We start from the raw sequence: 19136 nt of genomic DNA, 5'->3' as shown, positions 1-19136 counted from the left end.
GTGGGAATAGGGGTGAAGGAAGAGTGGGAGCATGGAAGGGATGAGGAGTAAGATGGGCAGAGATGGGGCAGGAGGGAAAACATGGGGAGAATGGGGGAAGGAGGAAAACACCCCAAGCAGGATGAAAGGAGCCAAGAGGGCAAAACCAGAGGGGTCCCTGTACCTCTGCTCCTCCAATGGTGCTCTCATCCCATGTGGGATCGTCTGCTTTCCAGGCAGGATGCTGGCCATGGCATCACCCGCTGGGAGGGACACATCATCCTGATGGAGCTGGCAGGAGACACCAGAGGGTGAGGATGAGGAGCAGTGTAAGAAAGCCCTCCAAGAGGGGTAGCAAGGTCCTTCAGCCTCTTCCCCACAGTGGGAGCAGCTCTCCTGGAGCAAAACACCTTTGCTTTGGGGTCAGGATCCAACTCTGCCCCAAAACCTTTGGCATCACTGGCTGTGGTGCTTCAAGTGTCCCCCTTTGGGGATGCCACATGGTGGGGGGTGGGGGCACAAGGCTGGAAGAGCTTCTTCTGAGGATGGGAACACTTTGGAAGGTGCACAGCCTCTCATGGCTGGACCCTTGAGCCATACCCCCACCACTGCCCCAGCACTCACAGTGGAGGAGAAGGGTCTATAGAACGTCGTCATCCCTGCTCCTGGGGTGCCCAGTCCCCAGCACCCAGCTCCTGTGTCCAGCTCTGCCCACCGGTGGGTTGCCAGGTCCTGCCTGCCCCAAACAAACCTCCCCCATGGAACAAATCCTGTCCCTGTGATGGAATTAGGGAGGTGCTGGGGGTTGGAGCATGAGGAAATGCTTTATTCCCAGCCCCGTTCTGCTGGCAGAGGGATTCCAGCAGCCTGGCACGCCAGTAGCTGTTGCTACAACACAACCCTCCTTGTAGCAACTCCTCCCTGCAGCAACTCAGCACCTGAAACCACTCAGATGGGTGCATTCTGGATGCAGCCGGCAGCCGGCCCTGCTGCTCGCTCTGCAGGGATCAGTTCCCCTTTAGCATCCCTTAGATGTCCCATCACTGCTTCCATGGGGGCCAGCAGAGCTGCCTGCCTAAAGGAATCCCTTGGAGACACCAGCCCACCCTCCCTATCCCACTTTCATCCCACCATTGCCTTATCTCCTCCAGTCAGCAGCACACACCCAAGGAGGTGGCAGGGTGGATCTGTTGGTGACAGCACCTCATTTCCATGCCTTGGATGCGGGCATGGAAACACATTCCCCTCCCAACAGGCTCCTCTGATGTTTCAAACACTCAATTAACTTCTGAGGACCCATATGTTGGAGGTGCTGGGTGGCTTTGGGCCTCAGCTCTTCCTTTGGGCTTCAGTTTTCCCTTGGGAACTATTCTTCTGAGCAGAGAATAATTGCCTGAATAATTTGCTCATTAAACTCCACTTTCATTCTGAGGTTGAATTGATGGTGCTTTATGACAAGGGATGCTCTGCCCCAACCCTTCATGGTACCCACAGAGCCTCTTGTGCCTTGCACCCACTGCAGCATCCCACGTCTGCCCACTGCAGCATCCCACATCCACCTCTCCTCCAGTGTTTGTTCAGGAACAAAGAGTCGGTGTAAGTCAATGGAACCCCTATCCCATGCCATCAATTTTTCATCAAGGAGCCAGTGGGAAGCATGCTATTATCTGCCCCATCAATAATGCACAGGGCTGGCCTTGGCTTGCTGCTTCCCCTGCCTGTGCTGGAAGGTGCTGGCTTCAACCCCTGCTTTTCCAGGCTCAAACAACACCTGCAGAGCCTGGAAATCCATTTCCAGCCTTTAATCCCAGCCTAATGCTGCTCAGACCAAGTCCCAGCCAAGATTCCTGCCTGTGCTCCCACTCCCAAAGCAGCACCTGGGGATAGGGGCACCTATAACTGCTATCTCAAATTGAACCACTGCATCTCTCCTTCCCACAGGGGTCCAGGGTGAAAAGCTGGGAATTCACATCTGAGATGTGATCTCCTGGCACTCGCTCTTTATTTCTCAATATTGCTTTCTTCCTCCCCATCATTTCCAAGCCTCTGAAGCTTCCTCTGTCTTCAGAGCCTTTCATACCCCCCCCCCCCTCCCGAGCTGCCTCCCTCCTTCCCCTATTTGCTTAGGCCAAGTTCCTTTTTCACTATTTACTTAACAAATTGCTCTGAGGCACTTTGATGTCTCCCATTAACTCTGGCTGCTGCAATTGATTCATCCCAACATGGAGCAAAGCAATAAACCTCTGCAGGAGGAGGTGAGAAAGTGGCCAAAAATAGGGTGTGCAAGAGGATTCTGTGTCCCTATAGCACTGTCTGACCCTATCCCTGGCCAGGGAGGGGACAGAAATGCACCCCAGAGACAGGCTGAGGATGGGCTCAACTCATTGCACTTGTGAGCATCTGAGTCCCTGGCAGTGCATCAGCTTCTCCTGCAACACAATCTCCCTCCAGCTCAACAAATAACACGTCCCTGGATGAGTGTTAAGCTCAATTCCGCAATTGTTATGAAGATGGGATAAGCTCAGATTTACATATCTGAGAAAATGTATTGCTGCAGCGGCTTAGGGAGATCAGAGAGGAGAAAAATCCCATTTTCTCCTCTTTTCTGTAAGAAAAGCTCTGGGAACCATCAGGATGCCTTCATTCCTCACCCAGTCCCTTGGGACACTGGTACCAGCTGGGGCTGTGGGGATGCCAGGTCCCCAGTGTCCCCAACCCCTTCATGGGAACACACCGGTCCTCAAACCCATCCTCAGGCCATCATCTGGGTGGATGTATCAGTGAGACAAATGGGGCATGTTTTTCCCTCTACTTCCAAAATCCAAGTGTTTCCCTGGTGAATCCCAACTCCTGGGGGGATTTGCAGGTCCCCAAAGGGAAATAGGGAGAGTTTTAGCCCTGCACATCTTGATAGGATGCACAAGCCGGCAAAAGACAGCAAATAAATGGGGTTTTATCTGATTAAACTGAGGCTGAACTGCCTTCCCATGCATGGGGGGCTGTGCTAGGGGGTGTATATTAGCCAAAGCATTACAATTCAATTTAGGAGCTAATTGGATTGCATTGAAAAGCGCTTCATCTGAGCCCCGCTCCATTTAATAGAGACACCACAGCTCCTGCTCCCTTCCTAACTGGAATGTTGATTTTAGGGCGCGTGATTACCATCGCGATCCGGCTCCAGGCCCAGCTGCCGGCTGCTGATACCGTGTTGTACAAGGAAATAAAAGCCTCTGGATTACACTGGATAACTCAGGGAAGAAGGATGCTCTGTGTGGAACGGGCTGCTCCCTCCCGCCTGCCTGCTCCTTCAAGATAAGGCTTAAGAAAGCAGTTGTGCCACCAGCAGGGACCACGATTCCGCTGCGAGTCGCTGCTGGGTCAGTTTCCTCAAAGAAAAAAAGGGGAAAAGGAGGGAAATAAAAGGAAACCGGTGGCTGGGAATGATGGGATGGGCTGGGATGGCTCCTGAGCGCTCTTGGCTCTGCCAAAACAGCTTTCCCCTCATCCCACTGCACGAAGCTGCTTTCGGGAGGGATGGGGAGAACTGAAGTGATGTCCCCAAGTGATGTCCTGCTGCTGCTGGTGACCAGGGGGATCAGCAGAGCCTCCCAGAGTGGGTCTGTGCTCCCAGCATGGAGCAGAGCATCCCCCAGCACCGCTGCTCACCCGTGACCACAGACTGGGGCCAGAGCTAGGAAAATCCCCTCCTGAGATTAAAGCATGAGGAAAAGGGGTTACCATGGGGCTCCTGCTGGGTGTTTGCTGGTTCGTTTTCTCCTGGGGAAACATCCTCATCTGTGTTTTGGGATAAACTCATTTCCAACAGCTGGGGATGTGGAGAAGTGCAGAAATAGCCCCAAAATACCCCCAGTGCCAGCGGGAGACTTGGCAGCTCCCTGAAGAGTCTGTTTCCCAAACACACCATTCAAAACCTGTGCCTGGGACCCCCCTTAGCCTCATGCTCAAAGTGCTCTCAAAGATTTTTCATCCCCTAGCAATGAACAAGTGGTTTCATAGTGGTAAATCCCACACGAACCCGGTGATGGGCTGCTGCAGCTTGTCCTTGGCCTGGGAAGGGGGGTTATTGCCATCCATTACCATGTGAGCTCATGGATTGACTGGATTTGCTGATAAAACGCCCTTTGCATTTCAACAGTGAGCATAAATCCATCAACACCCCAAGCCACCGTGCTGAGAGCAGCCAGCATTGTGCAGCACCCGCTGCCCAGAGCACCCACTGTGCTCCGAACCCATCACCCTCAGCACCCACTGCCTTCAGCATCTCCCCAGCTCCCATCCTTCACGAAGCAGCTGCCAGGAAAGGCTGAGAAGCCACTAAAAGAGGATGAATGAGCCTTTCAGTGCTCTCTTCACTGAGGGTTTAGCAGCGCTGCCAGGACTGGCTTGGGGCAGGACATACACCACCACAACCCCCCAGAACACACACAGAAAACGGGGATTTGCTGCCAGTTTTCTCTTTCCCCCTGCTCTGGCTCCCTGCTGAGGTCCCCGCTCCGTACCCCGTGCAGTCGCAGCCACACAGCCGCACACAGGAGAAGCAGGCGCTGAGCTCCGTGCAAGGGGTGCTGGCGCACCCATGGGTGCCCCCCTCACAGGGCAGATCAGAGCGGCGCATCCTCAGCACAGCCGTGTCGCTCTCCCGCCCTCTTCCCGGCCTCTCCCGGCACCCCGCGCTCGGCAGGGCCCCGGGGCTGGCGCTAGATGGGGCTGGAGCACCTCGGCCGTGCGGCAGCCTTCGGCCGTGCAGCATCCTCAGCCCCCGTAGCATCCTCAGCCCCAGCAGCATCCTCACATCCTCAGCTCCAGCAGCACCCTCAGCCCTTGCAGCATCCTCAGACATTGCAGCATCCTCAGGCATTGCAGCATCCTCAGCCCCAACAGCATCCTCAGCCCCAACAGCATCCTCACATCCTCAGCCCCAGCAGCATCCTCAGCCCCAGCAGCATCTTCACCCCTTGCAGCATCTTCAAGCCTTGCAGCACCCTCTCCCCTCAGAGCATCCTTTTCCTCTGTAGTATCATAATCCTCTGCATCCTCCTCTCCCCTTGCAGCACTTTCATGCTTTACAGCACCCTTTTCACTTGCAGCATCCTCAACCTTCACATCTCCTCTCTCACAGCACCCTCATCTTTCTCCCCCCCTCTCTCCCCTTGCCCTTTGCAGGCCCAAGGCATCGCTGGGCTCAGCAGTGATGTACTAGTCCCTTCCCAGCTCCCTGAGACACAAGACATTGCTCAATGCGCACAGGAGTTCCCATCATCCTCAAAGGAAGCTTCCTGGAGGAATACTGGACGCATTTCCACCCAGGAGCTGGAAATGGGTCTAGCAAAGGATCCCAAATGCTGTTGCCAAGCAAGAAATCCTGCTCCCCACCCTGGCTGCCTGTTCTACCATGACACAATGTGTTTTGGGGGGACAATCTGCACACCTCAGCTCTCATGCGATGGAGCTGGTGGCACACATGGAGCAAAACACCAGCAAGGCAAAAAGAACAAGAGACATTTACTGCTCCCAGCCCCACAAGAGGCCCTTTGGCTTGTAAACCCCTGATGTTGACAGGGGAGGGGAGCATGGGTGATGGGAGAGGGGAAAGAAAGGCTGGAAGAAGCAGCAAATGTTTGAGGAGGCTGGAGAAAACGCTGCCCTAATCGTTAAGTGCTGCTTGTAAATTATTCATCGACTGGTAAGAGAGGCACAAATCTGTTCACTGAGAGGGCAGGAGGGTAGGAAAACACGGTGAGGCTGAGCCCAGCCTAAACCCCAGCCTAGGGTCAGAAAGCTTGGCCAGCAGAAACCAGCCTGACACCTTGGTGAGCCCAAAGGGGGGAGCTTAATGTCCCAAACCCAGAGGCTTTTCTGCACCCGTGGGCCAGAGCAGGGTTACCCCATCTCCTATAATATTCCTCATACCTTTGTGTTCCTCATCCTCCCCCCTGTCCTTAATGAAGGCATTAAAAGGCAGAACCTCAAAAGCTGCAGGGTAGGGATGGGGGACCTGGGTTTGATCAGCAGGAGTGCAGTGGGGAGAAGTGACAGGGCTGTGATCAGCCGCCTGCTCCCCCCCAGAGCAGAGCTGCTGCCGGGGGGGCTGTCATGTATTGGCTCCATCCTGCACTGTGCTCCATTAGTAGGGTGTCAGCCCTGATTCCCGGGGCTGTCAGGAGATGGGCTTTCCAGGCCTTCCCAAGCAAATCCCCTGCGCTGCCATGCAAGTGGACTGAAAGTAATCTGTGCTTTAGGGGGAAGAAAACGGCTGTCAAAGGTTGGGGGGGGGGGGGGGGGGGGGGGGGGGGGGGGGGGGGAAACAATAACCCTCCCAGCAATGCTTTCTAGCCTTTTTAGCCTGCTCAGGCGAGACAGGGCTTGTGCAAACCCTTCCTAGGCTTCACTGTCCCACTCAGGCTTTCAAATTGGACGCTGGCAGCATCCCTGAGGCCAATTCCCACCCTCCCTTGCTGTATCGGCACAGGGATGCTCATGTGAGGATACAGCGAGCTGGATTTGAGGCTGCTCAGAGCATCAGCACGGGCATCCCTAGCAAAGCTAGGGATGAAAAGACATCACACAGACCACGCAGTGATGCCAGGGCTGACTCCTGAAGGGTGTTTGTCTTTCTCTGGAGCCCCGGGGTAATTCAGTCCATCAAACCTGGCCCTCACATCCTCACTGCATTGAGGCTGTGCTGTGGTACCCGCCTCCACACGCCCCATTACGGGTTTCCATTAGCCTGGGCATAAAGCAGCCACGGAAAGGGAAGTCGTAAAGCTCAGTGGAGGAATTAAAACAGCTGGAGGAAAACCAAATAGCTGCTCTGTATTTGTCTTTTTATGGCTCTTATTTGATTGCTAATTTTCCTCCTGCTTTGCAGCCTGAATTGCAGGGACAGGGATTAAGGTGAAGGTGGGGTTTGGGCAGCTGCTGATGGGGAAATAACTGGGCTTTTGGGCAGTGCAGAACTCCCTCCCCACCACCACCACTTCCCTCCCAGCTATTTAATAAGCAGAATTGGGGTTTAACGACCTGTTATTTTTAAAGCCAGATGGCTTAAAGTACAGGAAGATATTAGGACCACAAGGGCTGGGTTTAAATCCATCCAAGGACTCCATTTATCAGCACAAAGGAGGAGGAGAACAGCTGCTTTTTCTTTCTCCTGGAACCAAAAGGTACAAGCTGGAGGTGCCTGGGGTCTTCCAACATAATGCAGCCATGAAAAGAGAGTATTTGCTAAATGGATTTGGGATTGAGCGATCAGATTGAAGCTGGCACACCCAGGCTGCCCCCAGCAAGGTGATGGGATGCTGCTTCCCCTCCAGCCCTTGTGACCCCCAAACCAGCTGGAATCAGGGATGTTGGCAGTGATGGAAAAGGCTCTCCATGGGCACAACACAGAGAGAGATCAAAATCTGGGGTTTATGCCAGTTTTGCACTGTTGCAAGTGCCTTGGGGGGGCTGGCAGGGTGATGCAGCTGGCACAGCATCACTGCCTGCTCTCATGGGTTCTTACCTGGCAATAACATGGGTGCATGGGGGCTGCTCGCTGCTCTTTGCTCCTCTTGAGTGTGCTGCCAGTGGCAGGGTCCAGGCTGGGGAGGACATCGCTGCCTGATGGGGTCAGGAATGCTGCTGGGCTCTGGGAAGGGAAAGGCAAAGGTCTGTAGGATGGATGGATGTGGTGACAGGAGCAAGGAGATTGCACCACTGCATGGCCAGACTGGAGAAGAGAAGCTGCGTGGAGACCTCAGAGCAACCTTCTAATAGCTGAAGGGGGGTACAACGATGCTGGAGAGGGGCTCTTCATCAGGGACTGTAGCGGTAGGACAAGGGGTGATGGGTTCAAACTTAAACAAGGGAAGTTCAGGTTAGATCTAAGGCAGAAGCTCTTCCCTGTGAGGGTGCTGAGGCGCTGGCACAGGGTGCCCAGAGAAGCTGTGGCTGCCCCATCCCTGGCAGTGTTCAAGGCCAGGTTAGACACAGGGGCTTGGAGCAAGCTGCTCCAGTGGAAGGTGTCCCTGCCTGTGGCAGGGGTTGGAACTGGATGAGCTTTAAAGTCCCTTCAACCCAAACCATTCCATGATTCTATGTCCCCTGACCCACCAGCCACATCCCCAATGTGCCACCAGGACCAGTGTGATGGGAAAGAGCTGTGGGTTGGCCATGCTCAGCTCTTGTTCACAAGGCGGAAAGAGCAGGTCTGTGCCTAGCTAAGCCCATCTCTCCCTTTCCCAGGGCAAGCAGGAGGTGGATTCCCAAGTCCTGCGGGTGCAAAGGGATGCTGAAAGCCACTTTGCTGCTGGTCACTGCATGCCTGGCAGATAAGGCACCTCCAGCACAGCAGCAGCTCCTGCCAGACCCTCTGCCAGATGCTGCTGGCAGCAGTAATGTGATTTCCCTGCCCCTCATTTCCCTGCTCTGTGCACCCCGCTCTCCTCCCTCCAGCCTGGCTTTTATAGACTCCCCTCTAATCCACTTAGAGGGGGAAGTTGGATCTAATGGAATAAACGATGGAGTGCGTGCGCTCCTCGCTGCCGCCTCCCATGGCAAGGTCACGCGCAGGGACCCTCTCCATGGTCTGGCCATCCCAGCTCCCAGCACAGGGGTAGATTTGGGTGGCAGGGACCAGCCTCGCTGCTGGGATCCTTGCACCAAGACACAGCAGCCAGCACCCACCTATTTCAGCACCCTTGTTTTCCCCCTGCCTCCCAGATGCTCTCTTCCTTCCTCCAGATGAGCAATCAGGCTGAGATCCCTCTCCAAATGAGCTGTGGGCATGGGCAGCGGTGAAGTGGCCCTCGCTGTGTATTACTCCGTGCCTGCACCCAGCCTCGCCTGTTTAGTGCAGGTAATGAGAGCAGTAAGCATCCCTCCCCTCTGAGGGGGTGTCTGGAGGCATCCTCGTGCCCTTCCCCATCGCCGCCTCATTAACGCCATCAGCATCAGCATCCCTTGTGCCGCCGCATTTCATTACGCCGCCGGCCCCGACCTCAACCCCGCTCCTCCAGCATCAAAGCCGGGGTGAAGCTGCCCCCGCCCAGCCACTCTCCCCCTCCATGGGGAATAACATCATGCAAAATGCAACAGTTTAGGCTCTGCCTGCAATTACAGGGGCCGGCAGACAGCTGCTGCCCACCGTGCCGTGCCGGAGCTGTGGCCAGCCCGGCCCCACAACCATGGCCCATCGGAGAGCTGCTCGCTGGAGCACACGTGCTCTTAATTCAATTAGCGCTGCCCTGAACGCTCCCCTGGGAATGGCAGGAGGAAACCAACAAATTCTCCTTAACAAAGACATTCCCTGCTTTTTTTTTTTTTCCTATTGGATCCTCTCTGGCTCGGCTTTCCCTGTGTAACGCAGCTCCCAGCCCGCAGCGATGCCATAACGCCTCTTGTAACCCGCTATGCAAGAAGAGGAAGGGGTTCTGTACTTGATTGAGAGGTGTCAGTCAAGAGCTGGCAAGCAGGAGCAGTTCAGCTCTGCTGAAAGCCCTCAGAGGGTTTTCTGGCTCACGGAGAGAAGATGCTTCCCCCAAACCAGCTTTTCCACCAGCTCCTGCATCCCCTGGAATGGGGTTTGGGGAATGCAAGCCTCAATTTTGGTGCTCGCGGAGGACAAACCCGTTCAGACAGGCTGAAACAACAGGAAACACATGGCGATCCGTGCTTCCCGACCCAAGTGTAAGCCTATCTTTCTGCCAGCCCGAAAGGGGTTTGATGGCGGGGCTGGCACGGTGACAGCTTACACCCCGGCGCTGTGACAATTTACACCAGGCGCCGATCTGCTTCTGCTTTTAAATGGCAGCAATTACATAAATTAAGGCTGTTTAGGCGATGCTGTAGCCAGCCTGTTGATTTTCTTTCCCCTTGCCTGGAAAAAGCAGCTCCAGCTTTTCCCTTTTTATCAGAGGCTGTCACCACATTCCCAGACCTCATCTCGGGTGACAGGAGCAAAAGAGGGTGGCAAAGGCTGGAGGTGACCCTGAAGGTCCCAAGGGCCGAGTTAATGGACTGAGCAAGGGTCGTGCCAAAACAAAGTACAAAACAAGGCTGGTTAATAAATAGGGGCAATGAATAAATCTCTTAGGAATAAATCTCTTAGGAATAAAGATGCCTCCGGTGTGTATTTCCCAGCTCTTGGCTGGGGCTCAGCATCCCATGGGCACACCGGGGAACGCATCCTGCTGTGCCTGCACATGGATTTGCCACTGGTTATTGCATGGTCAAACTCAGCTTTCCTGAGCAAAACACCAGATTTGGGGTGGGAAAAGAAGAAGGGAAAACAGGAGCCATGCCTTGATCCACAAGCTGCTATGGAGGTGGGTGATGTCGGAAGGGGGGTGGGTGAAGTCAGGATGGAGGTGGATGGAGTCGGCTGCAGGTTTTCCCCTTTCAACCCTTTTTGAGCTGTTAATTTGCTCAAACGAGAGCGTTTTGCTGAAGTCTTTGATTTCTTTGTCTCCCTGAGATGATCAAAGTCTTTTGTTCCCGGTTGGGCTCCAGAGAGGGAGCGCAGAGGGAGGAAAACCGGCTGGGTGGGGGCAACCCCGGGTCCTCAGTGCCTTTACTGGGGTGGCTGCAACCCAGCGTTGCCCTTTCTCTGGGATAACACGAGTCCTCTTTGCTCAGCCTTGGTGTCGGGGCTCTTGGCTTTTAATAAAGCAGCTGCTCCAAACCCTTTCCCTGCGGCTATTACAAATGGAGCAGTGTTTTGAGACCCTGTCTATTTACGGGAAGCTCCTTATCCTTAGAAAGCCCTGGTGCTGAGGTCGTTCTCTTGGTGTGGAGGGTTGATGTGAGCATCTGAAGCTCAGGAGCATCCAGAGCCTTGGTAGGAATCGGTGAAATCCCTGCAGAGGGGACACAGATTTATGCCTGGCTCCTGGTGCGTTGGGGAGTACAGATGGCCCAGGGTTTATTTAGCTGTTGTTTGTTATAAAAAGCCCAGCCAATCTAGGTTATACATTTTCAGCTCTCTACATTAAAATAAAGAATAAGAAAAGAAACAAGACGAGTTTGGTGAATCTGTTCTTTGCCAAGTGGTTGGGGAGAGCTGTGAGGCAGGGCAGGCAGGGATGCTGCTGCTGCTGCCTTTGCCTCTCGTTCCCCATTTGGCTCCTTCTTGCCATCCTAAAGCTGAGCTCAGGACTAATCCATGAGCTGAGGACTTAGAAATCCAGCTTTCAAGTTCCCTTGAAACCTGTGGCTGCCTCAAGGGGGAGAGAAGCTCTGCCCTTGCAGCATCACTCCTGCCTTCAGGGCTGTGCTTTTGGGGTTACGGGGATCACAGGCAGCCGCCTGGGCCATCATCCATACAAAATCCAGACTTCCAGGGAAGGAACAAGGGCCTTGGCACAGGCAAAGAGGAGCCAAACCTGCCCTTACCCTGATTTGCATTACTCCGGATCCGCTGCTGTGGGATGAATTAACCAGATCCGGACCCAAGGCTGGCTCTGGCTCTCCTGCTTTTTGTCTCCACTCCCTCTCTTACATATATTAAGGAAGGCAGGGCTGGAGGGGGGAAAGGGAGAGGCTGGGGTAGAGGAGAAGAAACCCCCTTGCAGCTCCCAGATCAAAACAATAATCAGCTAAATGAATTCCGCAGCATTTTCCCGCATGACTGCGAGTGATAATTTAGTGCAGCAGCCAGCTGGAAGCAAGAGGATTAATTCTGCACTTAGTGACACCCATGTGAATAATTCATCACACGCAGACCCCTTGTCGCTGACCCCCCCTGGGCAATCACTGCAAAGCCCCCCACCAGCCGGCCCCGGGCCCAGTGCAGCTCCCTGGGGGATAAGGAGGATGCAATCACCAGCCCAGCATCCAGAGTTGTCCCACATTCACTGTATGGACTGGGTTTCTCTTTGCAGATGGGAGCAGAGCCTGGTGGTGGCAGTAATTGAATCAATGGCCATATCCCAACCTGCCCAAGGAGCGGTCCTGGAGCCAAGGGTTAGCAGAGTTCCCTCCTCCATGGGAAAAGCAGCCAAACTCCCTCTCTGTTGTGACATCCCTGGGGAACACAAATGCTGAAGGGTGGAGACAGCAGGACATTTGTCACCGTGGTTAACCAGCCTGGGTCTTCTCTGCACTGAGACGGTGAACAGCCTCTCCCAAATACCCTGCCTGCGCCCTGCCTGCTTCCCTGGCTCCAGCTGGAATGTCCCCGGAATATGAGTACATGACAAGAGCCCTGGGAAAGTGATGGATGTGTGAGGGCAAGAATGATGCTGCTTTCTCCAGCTGTTCAGTGGCACAATCCAGAGCCCTGACACAACAGGCACAAGGGATAAAACCTGGATCCAGACCAGCGGATGCCCGCCTGAGAGCTTTGGAGAGAGGGTAGCAGCTCTAGGGAGCCCTGTCCCCATCCCTGCTTGCCTTGTTCTCCATCTCCAGCATCTCACCTCTGATTGAAGGAGCTGCAGGCAGAGCCCCACGGTTGGGATGGCTCCAGTTGTGGTTTTGAGATCAGTGCCCTGGGGAGGCAAAGGGAGGGTCAGAGCATCTACTGGAGCTTTCAGAGGCTTTGGCATCAACCAGATGCTATCCAGAGGCCCAGAGCTGAGTTTCGGAGCAGAGACCCCCCCTTCCCACAGGATGCTCAGGGCTCTGCTCCATGCTTCCTATGCAGATGTGAAGGTGAGTTCTCCATCCCACCATCCCAGCAGCTATAGGTACCATCACCTACAGGTACCACCATGGGGCCACCCGGCCCACCATCACCCCAAGCTCACCTGCATGGCAAGGCCATCCACACGCATCCCGCCATTCCGTGCCGCCAGCTCCCGGAATACACAGCTGGTGAGGGGCAGCACTGAGTATCCGATGGGAACAAGGATTCCTGGAGCATCCCACACTGGGGAACGGGCGAGAGCAGCTGGCTGGAGGCATGGCAGCCCAGGAGGTACTCCTGGCCAGAACCAGGGATGAGGGAGAGCATCCTTGGTGGGGTCCCAGACTCACTGGCTTTGTATGGATAATATTCAATAGCTAAGGCGGTGTCTTCGGAGAAGATGGTGGCCACCTCCTGGCCTTGGAAGAGGAAGGAACTGTTCCAGGTTGGCTGCTCTGGAGGCCCAGCTGCTTGGGACATCTTAGGAGACAACAGGAAAATTATCCTTCAGATACCTGTTATCTCTAGAGATAAAGAAACAGGGAGAGAGGACAGAGAGGAGAGGTGGGGATAAAGGAAAGCACAACTTGTGCAGCTGCATCTCATCCCTGGCTCCAAAGCAACCCCGAATCCCAGTTGCTTGGGCTGCTTTTCACTGGGTCTTCAAGCTTGGCTGCTTCTTTTGGGCTAATTCCTCTCAGCATCTTCCCCTCACAGAGCTGGAGGAGGAAAACAGCCCATGGACTGGCTACCCATGGTGGGAAGAGCCTGGAGGATGAGCTGCACTGACTCCAGGGTGAGCCTTGGATATCTATTGGGCAACCTGGTGCTCCCATGCAGGAAAGGGATGATACACAGACCCCAAACGCCTGCTTATGGCCCTGGTCCAGCTCAACCAACAGAGATCAAACAGTGGGAAACACATTTATCCCCTGAGCCATGCTCAGCCGTTGGAAATGGCATCACTCCATTCCCTCCAGCAGCTGCTCCCCTTCGCCTCCAGCTCTCCAAAGGTCAGCTCGAACACCGTCTGCCCAGCGCTGAGGAGTTATTGACAGCAGCTCCTGTTTAATGCTGTTACTGCATCCCCTCGGTCAGCATCGCCCAGTGGGGCCGAGATGCTGATCGGCTTTTCTGCATCAGCACATTTCTGCTCCATTGGGGAGGGTGGAAGAGCAAGGGGGGGGTCCTCCCTCTGATTGTGTTTGGGATGCTAATGGGCATTACACACCTTGGAGACCCGCAATGGTGCATTACCCAGCCCTGGGGGCTGTCAGCAAAGAGAGTGAGGGGCTGGGATGCTTCAGAGACCAAAACCACCTCCATGCTGGGCTGCATCAGGCATACTTCAGTGCTGGCTCAGCACTGGGCTGGCTTTCTCAACCAGGTGCTCCCTAGCACCAGCTGGGGCTTTAACCTGGGATACAGGTTGCTTTGACTGCAGAGAGCCCACTCTGTGCCTGGAAATCCTTAGGGAAAACCCACACAGGCGGGGGCAGCTCAAAGCAGCCGGATGCAGCTCAGCACCCTCCAGCCTGCATCCCAGCCCACGGGGCTGCTCCATGAGTCTCAGAAAGCCCGATTTGGGGGGGGGAAATCTCCTAAACCCCATCAAATGCCGCCTCCAGTTACTTTTCCTGGCATGTCCCTGTTCAAAGCCCTGCGAGCTGGTGCTGGTTCAGCCTCAGCAGGGAAGGGAAAAGTCAAACGTGGGAGCAGATTGTGAATTTGACCCCAATTGTCGGAGGTCCTGAGCCCACATGGCTCCTCTCACCGGGGCAAGGATGGGAGATGACATTCCTGATTCCACCTCCGGTTTTGGGAGTAGGTGGCAGGTAATGCTTGCCAGGGCTGGGCCTGTGTCCCACCGGCTCGGTGGGACAGATGGATGCTCTGCATTGGGGCATCAGAGCCAGTGCACTGATTTGGGCAGACGTCTTGGCACAGCAACTGCCTCTGCCAAGGGCCACCTGGAGAAATACAACAAAGGGGATGAGGAGGAGGAGGAGGCTCCTTCATCCCTCTTGGCTACTCCAGCTCATCTCCCAAAGGCTGGTTCAAAGGCAGCATCATTGGCATGAGTAAAGGTAGAGAGGGCCAAGCTCACAGCATCTCTCCTGCCTTCCCAAAGGATGGGGCCATGCCCTGATCCTCATGGTTGCCTGTCTGACCCCAGATGAGAGCAAGAAGCTCCAGAGAAGTGGGTTAAACTGGAGTAGAAGAACCCAAAAAGAGAGGGGACCAACATCTCAAAGGCTTGAGCTTGGTGCTGGGAGGACAGATGTAGCGTGGCTTTCAGTAGGAGGCACAGCCCAGTGCCCATCCTTCCCATGGCTTTGCCAGCGTGTCCAAACCCATCCCTTTTGGCGAGAAAGGGGCTGTTGGCCCAAGGAGAGCACCCCAGGAAGGGTTAACCAGGCAGGGAAGGGTTAACCATCACTGAAACCCAGATACGTAAGAGGGGTGCCCTGCTGAAGGTGAACCCAAGCGCCGTTGTCTGTAGATGCTGATGGGAGTCGACAGGCGAGAGGACACGCTGGGCTGGCAGGAGTATTGAATCCCATTAGCCTGGCCAGGAGTTAGCTCAGGGAAAGCCATTAACCTCTGGAAGCAGAGCAGCAATGCTCCCTCCTCCTCCTCTCAGACTCCCGCTAACCTTTCCTTAGAAGCTCATCCTCCCTGGGAAGGAACCACATCCTACAGGTGGGGAAACTGAGGCAGGAGACAGGATGTTATGCAGCATCCCCAAGGAGAGCATCCTCCAGGATGTGCAAAGACAGGCAGAGCCATGTGGGCATGGAGAGGAGGAGGAAGAGGAGGAGGAGGAGGAGCAGCATGCCCACAGGCCAGATGGCCAGGTTTAATCACTCGTCCTCCCTCGTTGGGCTCCCACAGCTCCATGCTGGCACTGCTGCCTCTGCCAGGGCTGTGGGGCTTGGCTTGGGCTCATCCCACAACTTCACAGGGGTTTGTGTGTATTTATCCACAGAAATCCAAAGAAAATGCATTTTGGCTGTGGTTAGAGGAGAGAAATATCCCTGCTCTGCTTGGGAGACCACAGCCTTGGGATGCTGCATCCTGCAGCAAAGTGATGGGGGGCATACAACACAGGGACAAGCACATGGGAATTCCTTTCCTCGTATCTGCTCATTCCCCAAACCCATTGCTGGGGATGGGGGTGCTGGCCACAGGAGGGCCCCAAGAAGGTACAGATGCAGAGAATCTTTGAATCTCCCCCCACCTCTCACCTGCAAAGAACAACGCCGGGGGGGGGGGGGGGGGGGGGGGGGGGGGCAATAAACCAACAATTATTGCAGTGAATGAAACGCACTAATGATTTTTATGGTAATTCCCCCCCTCCTGGGCCATGTGGCATTCAGCCGCCCTCCTCCAGGTAATATTTTATGTATGGGCTCCGTGGACGTGTTGATACAGGGGCTTTCTGCTCCGAGATGATCTAAATTCATTGCATGGGGGAGGAGGAGGGAGGTGGGGAAGCGCGGGTGCACTGGTTGCAGGACCAGCTGCAGCCCTCCCTCCAGGGCAGCCGGACATCTGCCCTCACCTCGCTTGCAGCTGGCACCCTTCAGAGGCAAAGGGATGGAGCAGCTCTGGGTCCATCTTCACACTGCCCCATCACACCTCCTCCCCACCACAGCATCCCAACAGGGCCCTGCCTCTCCATCCTTGCCAGTTTTTGGCAGGGCACAGGAACAAAAGCGGAGCCCTCCTGCTCCCGAGGATGCCGAAAGCGTACGTTGCCCTGGCAACAGCTATTCTGATGATGTCACTACCTCTCCCGGTGGTACTTGAGGCCCGGGAGGAGAAGGTCTCTGCCTTCAAGAGGCAGCACTCGAGCTGGAGGCAAGAATGGAGCAGGGGGAAAAATGAAGGACAAAGGCACAAGCAAAGAGCTGCCTGTGGATTTCTGCAGGCAGGGCGAGGCGGATGTAAGCACTGTGTGCTTGATGCTCAAAGCATCGCTTTGCCCCTAAAGCATGGGGTACTCAGCTCCCCTGCTGAAGGAGGGATGTGCATCGGTACCCAAATGGGATGGATGTTGTCAGACCTGTGCATCCCAATGAATGTAAAGGTTGGACTTGATGATCTTCAAGGTCTTTTCCAACCTAGTTATTTCCATGATTCTGTGTGTTCAACCCTGTACCTGTGGATAGCCATGGTTGGCAGCTCGGGTGATGCAGAAGGCTGCTGCTGGAGGGTCTGGAAATGTGATGGTGGTGGGGGTGATGCCGGGACAGGACGTGGGATGCTTCTCCATGCGGCGCCTGATAAGTGATGGAAAAGAAATCGGCATGTGTAGGGCCACATCCACTCCTGGCAAGCCAAACACCATGGGAGGGGGCTATAGCACCCAAGCCCAGTGTCCCCCACCCTTGTGACCAACACCCCCCATGGCCATCACTCACTTGTACTCCTGAACATTGGTCACAACTCTGGCCACAGCCACCAGGGGCCCAGGAGGGGTGGCCAAAGGGGCTGACAGTCCCTGAAGCAGCACCTGTGGGTCCATGGTGAGGGACCAGAAGATAAGGGAGGGGGAAGAAGCTGCCCTAAACCAGCATCAACAGCCACATGCAGCAGCATCCTCCCCAAGTCACAATGCTCTGCTCCATCCTGGACCACCTCTCACCTCCAAGGCCACGTAGTTCAATCCATCACAGCGAGGGATGAAGCTCCCTTTGCGGGTGATGGTGACATGCAGGACCATCCCCACAGGGTCCCGTGTCCTTGGCTGTTCAAGAAGGAGAGTGAACCATGGGAGGAGGAAGGGTCAAGGCCACCAAAGGCGAGCGCTCCTGCAGCCCAGTGCTGACAATGAAGCACCAACAGATGATGAAAGCTCACAGTGCCCCTGAGCCTTCCCAGAAAAGATCAATATAATAAATCCTACTGCATTTAAATATTTAATCGCTCCCAATCTCTGAGCAGGGAAGAGGAAACTAATTTCTGCCAAACAGCAGAGGGGAGCCTGGATGTACTGGGTGAGTTTCCCAGGTCTCAGACACACAGGGAGCTATCAAAGCCCAGTCCAAACTGTTAACACATTGGGATGGAGAAATCCCCACCGAGGGGCTCCTCTCTGCAGCTGGGGACCTGCCTGCACTGATTAATGCACAGCAACCCCTGCATAACCAATGCTCTGATGTAAAGCCTGGACCCACATCTCCTTCCCCAGGATGCTGAGGGTGAAAGCACTTCCCAGCCTGCGATCCTATCGCTTTTCCTCCACATTTTCCCACTGGAGAGAGATGGAAAAAGCCCTGCACAAGGCCTGCCTTGTTCTCACCTTGTGGGAAGCTCACAAGCCTCTTTGTGCACCTTCCCCAGCTCGCCAAATTCGGTTTTCCCACCGGGATTACACCGTTACACAAGGCTCTCTTTGCCTGCAACTCCACGCTACAGCTGGTGAACCTCCAAGTAATAAGCAGGAATAAGCAGGAGGATGCAGGAGCAGGTTCTGTACCTACCAGCACCAGCCGGCAGCGGTGGGGCTGGAAGGGCTGGAGGTGCCGCACTGGCAGCTGGAATGTCCCCAGTGCCTCCTTGGTGGCTTTATCTGCCACGGTGAGAGTCAGGGCTGGAAGGGAGAGGGTCAGCTGTCAGGGTGAGTGGGGCTGGCCGTAGCATTTGGGGAAGGGGAGAGTGGGTGAGGCCATGGGGAGAGGCTTGGGGAAGGTCTGGGTGATGGAGGGACAGATGATGGGGGGATTGACTCATTCTCAGCAGCCCCTTTGCCTCACAGGTCATGTTGGGATGAACAGGGATGGGATTTACACCCATCCTGGGTTTCTATACACACACACATGGTTCCCTAGGAGCCATTGAGAGCATTCCCAAGGCATCCCCAGGAAAGCAAAGCCCATGAGCAGCTGGCACCGGTGCAGCTCAGATTCCCATCTAAGAAGCCAGAATTTCCCACTGATCCATCTAATCCACCTCCCAATCTCCAGCCCACCCAGGGTACAATCCCTGCCCTGGGGCAGCCCATGGTGGACCCCTGTCCTCTAAGGGGTGCCTGGTACCCATCTGTTCCCCAGCACAGCAGCATCACCCCACGGGTGCTGGCACCCCCAGCTCTTCCTTGAGTTTAAAGCAAAGCTGCAATTTACTTGACAAGCACCAGGAGCCTTTTATGACAAAAAAAGGAGCTGATGGAAGGGAAAACCGCCCTCTCTTTATGCTGCCATCAAGACTTGGGCTTCCCTTCCCCCAGCTTAATGACAGTGCTGATGCACCCGCCTTAACTCCTGCTTGGCCAACCTGGTGTGCTACAGGTTGTGTGCATCTCTGAAATGAAGACGATGGACCAAGTAAGAGCATGGACCAGGTAAGAGCATGGATCATGCTTTCCTGAGCCCCTGCTTTCCAGCAAGTGCTTGGTTCATATGGAGATTCTCTTTTTCTCCCAGCTCCTTGTGGAAAGAGCACCAGGGAGAATGTTCCAGGGTCAAGCGAGAGACAAGCGGCTTTTCTGCTACTCATCACCTATGATGGATCATGTTTGGCA

The 19136-nt window shown here is 55.0% G+C and overlaps 1 protein-coding gene across 1 annotated transcript in view; it reads right to left on the bottom strand.

The window, feature by feature from the left end:
* CCDC33 (coiled-coil domain containing 33) overlaps window positions 1-19136 on the bottom strand; it is a 40630-nt gene that overhangs the window by 3212 nt on the left and 18282 nt on the right. The window contains exons 5-12 of the mRNA XM_031045951.2: window positions 18097-18206; window positions 17259-17360; window positions 17035-17126; window positions 16773-16893; window positions 12958-13087; window positions 12729-12850; window positions 12399-12470; window positions 164-270 (exon numbers count right to left, since the gene is read on the bottom strand). Of these exons, the coding sequence (XP_030901811.2) occupies window positions 164-270; window positions 12399-12470; window positions 12729-12850; window positions 12958-13087; window positions 16773-16893; window positions 17035-17126; window positions 17259-17360; window positions 18097-18206 (856 nt within the window). The remainder of the gene's footprint in view (window positions 1-163; window positions 271-12398; window positions 12471-12728; window positions 12851-12957; window positions 13088-16772; window positions 16894-17034; window positions 17127-17258; window positions 17361-18096; window positions 18207-19136) is intronic.

This window comes from Melopsittacus undulatus, chromosome 9 (genome assembly GCF_012275295.1).
Source record: "Melopsittacus undulatus isolate bMelUnd1 chromosome 9, bMelUnd1.mat.Z, whole genome shotgun sequence".
Lineage (NCBI taxonomy): Eukaryota > Metazoa > Chordata > Aves > Psittaciformes > Psittaculidae > Melopsittacus > Melopsittacus undulatus.
Note: the sequence above shows the minus strand (reverse complement) of the source record. Positions and strands in the feature narration are given on the sequence as shown.